This window comes from Athene cunicularia (assembly GCF_003259725.1).
Source record: "Athene cunicularia isolate RWA chromosome 20 unlocalized genomic scaffold, athCun1 chr20_part1, whole genome shotgun sequence".
In the NCBI taxonomy this organism is placed as follows: domain Eukaryota; kingdom Metazoa; phylum Chordata; class Aves; order Strigiformes; family Strigidae; genus Athene; species Athene cunicularia.
The window spans coordinates 14152277-14158227 of record NW_020799125.1 but is presented as its reverse complement, the minus strand read 5'-3'; the positions used below and the strand labels follow the sequence as shown (position 1 = coordinate 14158227).

The following is a 5951-nucleotide window of genomic DNA, read 5'->3' as shown; positions in this document are numbered from 1 at the left end:
GAAGGAAGGAAAGAAGGAAGGAAAGAAAGAAGGAAGGAAAGAAAGAAGGAAGGAAGGAAAGAAAGAAGGAAGGAAAGAAAGAAGGAAGGAAAGAAAGAAGGAAGGAAAGAAGGAAGGAAGGAAGGAAAGAAGGAAGGAAGGAAGGAAGGAAAGAAGGAAGGAAAAGAAGGAAGGAAGGAAAGAAGGAAGGAAGGAAAGAAGGAAGGAAGGAAAGAAGGAAGGAAGGAAAGAAGGAAAGAAGGAAAGAAAGAAAGAAGGGAAGAAAGAAAGAAGGAAAGAAAAGAAAGAAGGAAAGAAAGAAAGAAAGAAGGAAAGAAAGAAAGAAGGAAAGAAAGAAAGAAGGAAAGAAAGAAAGAAGGAAAGAAAGAAAGAAGGAAGGAAAGAAAGAAAGAAGGAAGGAAAGGAGGAAAGGAGGAAAGAAAGAAGGAAAGGAGGAAAGAAAGGAGGAAAGGAGGAAAGAAAGAAGGAAAGGAGGAAAGAAAGAAGGAAAGGAGGAAAGAAAGAAGGAAAGGAGGAAACAACAGCAGTGCCAGGCTGGGTGAGCAGGGCTGGCAGGCATCATCCTCCACGCGGCTGCCCAGGGGCCTCTCACAGTTCCTGGGACAATGCTGGCAGTGTGAGGGATGCAAGCCTGCCCCTCCAGAGGAGAGGGTGCACAGCTCTCTGCACACATTTGTGGTTTTGAGGAGTTGAAGTGAACACAAGCAGATGTGTGTGTGTCCTCAGGAGTAGCTCCTGAGGTGGGATACATCTGAGCACTGCAGTGCAGACACAGCACTCCTGTGTGGAAGGGTAATAGCTGTAAGGAACGTGGATGGGAACACCAGCACTGCTGGGAGCCAGGCCAGTGCCCCTGGGATAGATGCCTCTGACAGTGTTGATAGAGGCTACCCGAAATCTCCTGTCTGGACTCTTAGATTTCTTCAAAGAACTCACACAGCTTTGTGAGAGATAACTTCCTTTTGCTATCTTTCCTATTATATCATATTTACCTATATGGCCATTAATTGTATTCTTTAGAAGAGTCTCTACTAATTTGTGTTGTGCAGTTACGAGAATTAATGATCTGGAACATTAAAAAAATTATAGCATATTAGCTACCTTCCACTCTTCTGATAACCAAGGCACTTTCAAGTGAGAGATAACACATCCTGGTTAGTAGTTGAGCTATTTCATCCTTGCATTCCTTTGGCACTCTTGAGTTAACGTTACCTGGTCCTGCCAGTTTGTTACCATCTGCTTTGTTAATATGTTTTCTAATCTCTTCTACAGAGATTTCAACATGAGACTGATCCTCCCTTACGCTTTATATAAAGGTGGGTTCAGGGCAGGGATCACCCCAAGCTCCTGTACAATAAACACTGATGCAGAGGAATTATCTGAGCGTTTCTATTACACAGGGACCATGTGCTGGCCCCACAGAGCTCTGAATATTATTTTTTATGCCTTTTGCAATGTGTGACCCAACCTTTTTGAAAGATGAGCTTTCTGGTCTTAGTAGCTTCTCTTCTGTCACTTAGCTATCCTAGCTATTTTCTGGTTCTCTTTCTCATGTCTCTCTGTGAAGTTGTATACATATACTTTGAGCCTCTGGTATGGTATTTCTGAATATCTTCATGCCACTTGCAAAGGTTTTTCACTCTTTTACTACTTCTTCATTCATACTTAATCTACCTGGTTTGATATTAAGCAGAATACTATTGATCTTTTCATTTGATGTTGCTCTTTGGGACATGTGTATGCTGAGTGTACTTTCTTCAAAACAACATTATGAATCATAACAACTGCATACTGCTCAGGAACAAGCCAAGAGTTGTTTTTCCTGATAAAAGTTCCCAAATGGCTGTTTTGTGAAGTAAATACTGTGAGGTACCAAAGCATAGTGCCAGTATCTTGTCCTGAAATTACCTTTACTTGAGAATAACTGGAATCTCCCATTACAGTTGCTGTCCTGTAGTTTCTGTGATTTCATCCTGCTCTTGAAAAGTCAGTATCTTGCTTTAGCAGCTGATGGTACAGCCCTAAGCTGGTACTTCCATCTGTGAAGGTTCTCTTTTATTTAACACAATTAGTCTGCTAATGTGGATTGACTATAGGAAGAATAAAAGAAGCAGCTGATGACTAGGATGACCAGGAGCCTGGGGAGCCTACTCTGTAAAAGGAGCTTCCCTGTTTAATCTAGGAAAATGAATATTGAGAGGAGAAGAAATGTGGCCACTATCTGTAGATATATGGGGGGAGAGCTAATTAAGTTACAGTTTTGGCACAAACAACAAGTAGGGTTGAATAGATAAGGAAAATATACAGAGTGGCAATTAGTGAAAGTTCTTCCCCAGCTGGGGCAAAACCTAATTTGTTTTAAGGTGGAACATAACATCCTCTCATAAAAGATCTCAAGACAATGTACTGCACGAGCAGGGATTGGACTTGCTGAGCAATGTACTCATGAACTTCCTAACACTGTGCATCTCTTAACTGGATGGCAAGGAAAAAACAGAGGCTGGGGTATCTCACAGCAATACTTATGGAAAACATCATCAGCCTTCCTGTCCTGTGGTATTCTTGTGGGGCTCTGGAGACCTCTGCTCCTCAAGGTAGTGCCCAAGATCTCCATTCCTCACCCTCCTGCCTGTCTAAGCAGCCCCTTCAAGTCCATCCCATGTTGCAGATGTTAAGGACATGAGAACGTAGCTCCTGCCAAGGCAAGGGAAGAGAGCAGGAGACCAGGCATGCCTTGAGATGCCCCCAAAGAGTCTCCTCGCCCTCTGCGGAACGTATGGTTGCAGTGGACTGTGCTAGCCAAATGCTGAGCTAGAAAGTCTGCAATACAGGTTGGGCAGAAAGAGCCCTTCAGTGCCCCACACTTGGTCTCCCATTGTCCCATAGCCACACCATCTCCAGACAGCCGGAGCTCTGCTTGGCCCTGCCTGCTCGATAGGCACCACGCACACTGCAGGGACCACCCAGCCTGCCCACCGACAGTCAGCTGGTGCTCTCCATCACACGCATGTACCAGGGACTGGGAAACAACGGGTCCTTGCTGGTGGGCAGAGAGTGCTGGCAAGAGGAAGCTGGAGAAGAAAAGGCCTGAAAACATGCTGCTGTGCTTTTTAGGCAGGGACCAGTTGCTGCTCTACATCCTTCATAAGGCTGAGGAAAACCAGCTGATATTTCTTGTTCATTGTTTATATCTTCATACAGTTTGCTACGTCACCGAGCTAAAATTAGATGACCGTTTTAGGGTTGTTCTTTTGTAATTATGTAATGAGTGCACTCATCTCTACTAGTAATCTCAGACTTGCATACTTCAGAGAAAGTTTTAATGACATAAATTGGGTAGCAATACATCACTTAAATGCTAAAAACAATGCTAGGTGTCTTGGCACTCTGTGAACTAAAGTTACATGTGCTTTTTTTTGCTTTTTTTGGCTTTTTTTTGCAGTTTCACCTGGCTTTGTAGCCAAGTCCACACTGGCCTGGTGACCCACTTCCGTGGTCAAATTGTTGCGGAGTTTGAAAAGGAATTTCGGTACCTGTATGCAGAGTCCAGAGCAGTGACCAGCTTCTGTGTGCCAGATCCTGGAACGTGCTCCTCTTCTCAGAACACCTCAACAGTTGCCAACTCCCTTTTAAAACCCCCACAGGTGAATGATGCTGAAACCTTGAGCCCCTCCAGCAGCCTTTCCAATCTAAGCATCAGAAGCATAAAAGTGTCTCCTTTTCTGAAAAACTCCAGCTGCAATGTACACCAGGAAAAGCAAGATTCAAGCTCTGATTCTGGTAATAAGGGCAAGGAAGACACATCTCTGAAGCCCACTTGCCCTAAGCAGCCAGGAGAGCCACCGGACTCAGCGAACAGTCCTCCAAATAAACCCACCCCAGCCTTGTATCACAAATCAAATCTCATGACAGCAAGGACATTCTTGCAGCCAGAGCCTCCCCCTGCCCTGAGCTCCAATAAACCTAGTTATCAAGGGGACGGTAAGGCTAACAGCAGCCACTGCTCCCTACTAGGACAGGAGCAGACATTGCAGTCCCTTTCTGAGGGTGCCAGTAGCAATGGGACAAGCATGAAGCAGATGGGGCCTGCTGCTACCTCCAGAGAACCAACAGCAGAAAATGACAACACTTTTGATGGGATGGAAAAAAGACGGAGTCCTGGACAAGGAAAATCGGACCTGCTATCCCCATACAACCAGCTAAAACGAGATAAAAAGCCTGTAGTTCCTTGTTATGACAAACTCACTGAGGACATGCTGATGGAAAAGAACAGTGCATACGGGGCTGAGAAGAGAATGACTCTCGGGCACAGTAAGCTGGATCTGATCACCAAGTACAACAAGTTAAAATCTAAACATATACACAGTCGGTTTGAACTCTGACCGGGCCTCGAGGTGTCCTTTGGTCTTATTTTCAAGTGGTTGCTTTTCCCCACCAATCATCGTATCTGAAACTTGAAATCAAACTACGGGTGGCAAATTAATCTTGTTCCTATTAAAAGGTGTTTGTGCTGTTTCTAATATATGGAGATAACTGATTCAGATGAGATTAGCAAGTACTGTTCAAATTTTTAATTACCAGATCATGACAGGAGAGAGAAAATGACATAAATGCAATCCACACTTCTATGTTCTTTCTACCCGTTTGGGAAAGAACCATTTCCCCCTAAACATACAACAAAACCACTTCTACAGCTGGAAACTGGCTACTGAGGTCTTCAGGGTAAACCCAGGTTCTCTTTGTACTGTGCAATTCCTCTCCCTGTGTGCATGTGCTGAAAATGAAATGGTCAAAGCCAGGGTAATGTTAAAAATAAAGGAGCTGTTTTCCTGGAAAGAGCTGTGTTGGGTCCCTCGTGGGGAGATGAGCTCCCTGGGCATGGGCAGGGCCCCTCTGGGCCGTGCCAGGAGGGGATATGCGTGGCGTGTCTGGGCACCTGACTGGCATCTGACCTTGGCCCGTGAGCGGTGTCTGCGCAGGGGTGGGATCACCACGTGGGTGCTGTCGGCGCAAAGGTCATATCTGAACACATGGCCCCTGGACACGGGTGGCCTGCTGAGGCGCTGGGGTGACAGCTGGATCCCGGGCGGTGTGTCTGCACACGGGTACAGCCCCGTGCCGGTGTACGCAGATGGTGTCAGCGCAAAGCTGGTGCTTGGACAGGCTGAACAGGGATGGCGTGTCTGCACGTGGGCGGGCAGCATCTGGGTGTGGCTTGTGTCTGCACACAGGTGGTGGCAGCCCACGGTGGCGCTGTTACCGTAAATTTGGTCTCAAAAGAACCATCTAAGACTTAGTTTGTAGTTTTAGCAAGCAGGCGTTCTTTATCGCAGCACTGGATGCACGGGGGATCGTTCCACCTAATGTGCACACGCTAAAACAAAAGTTCATCCTTTGCGTACCTTAAAGACACGAATATTTATACATTTTCCAAGAAGTCTCCACCTTTGCCTGTCTCCTACATTTACATAATGCTGGCATTGCAAAGCTACACTACACATGCGTGGGGGTCTCGGGTGGCCATCGATGGTCATTTGGGGAGTTAGCCCCATACTTCTCTTTTATGGTCACAAGTCTTTTGGGGACAATTTCTTCTCCTTGGATGTTTCCCAGCTCTGTTGTCCGGCCGGGCTGTTCTTTCTTACCTGCCCTGTTTAAGCAATCCTGCCAGGATGTGTGTTCTCATGGTTGGGATATCTTCTCTGTACACTTTAATCGCTCAGGCCTTGTTAAATACAAAGTTAAACATTGTTTGGTAAAAGAACTTCTCAAAATTCCCCTCTTTGAGACTTCCAGGTATACCCAGCTGGCACAGCACGCCCACATACGGTACAGTGGAAAACATCACTCATTGTTAGGGCCTCCATTTGGAGGCACCGGGTGCCCGCAGGCAGCCGCGTGTCCGGGCACACAGGCGGCGCCGGCCCGGCCTGGGCCCGTGGCAGCATCTT

The 5951-nt window shown here is 46.3% G+C and overlaps 1 protein-coding gene across 1 annotated transcript in view; it reads left to right on the top strand.

Moving 5' to 3' along the window:
• FAM83C (family with sequence similarity 83 member C) overlaps positions 1–4569 on the top strand; it is a 26497-nt gene extending 21928 nt beyond the window's left edge. Inside the window, 1 exon segment of the mRNA XM_026862117.1 lies at positions 3443–4569. Coding sequence (XP_026717918.1) covers positions 3443–4382 — 940 coding nt within the window. The 3' untranslated portion in view covers positions 4383–4569.
• The last annotated feature ends 1382 nt before the right edge of the window (positions 4570–5951 follow it).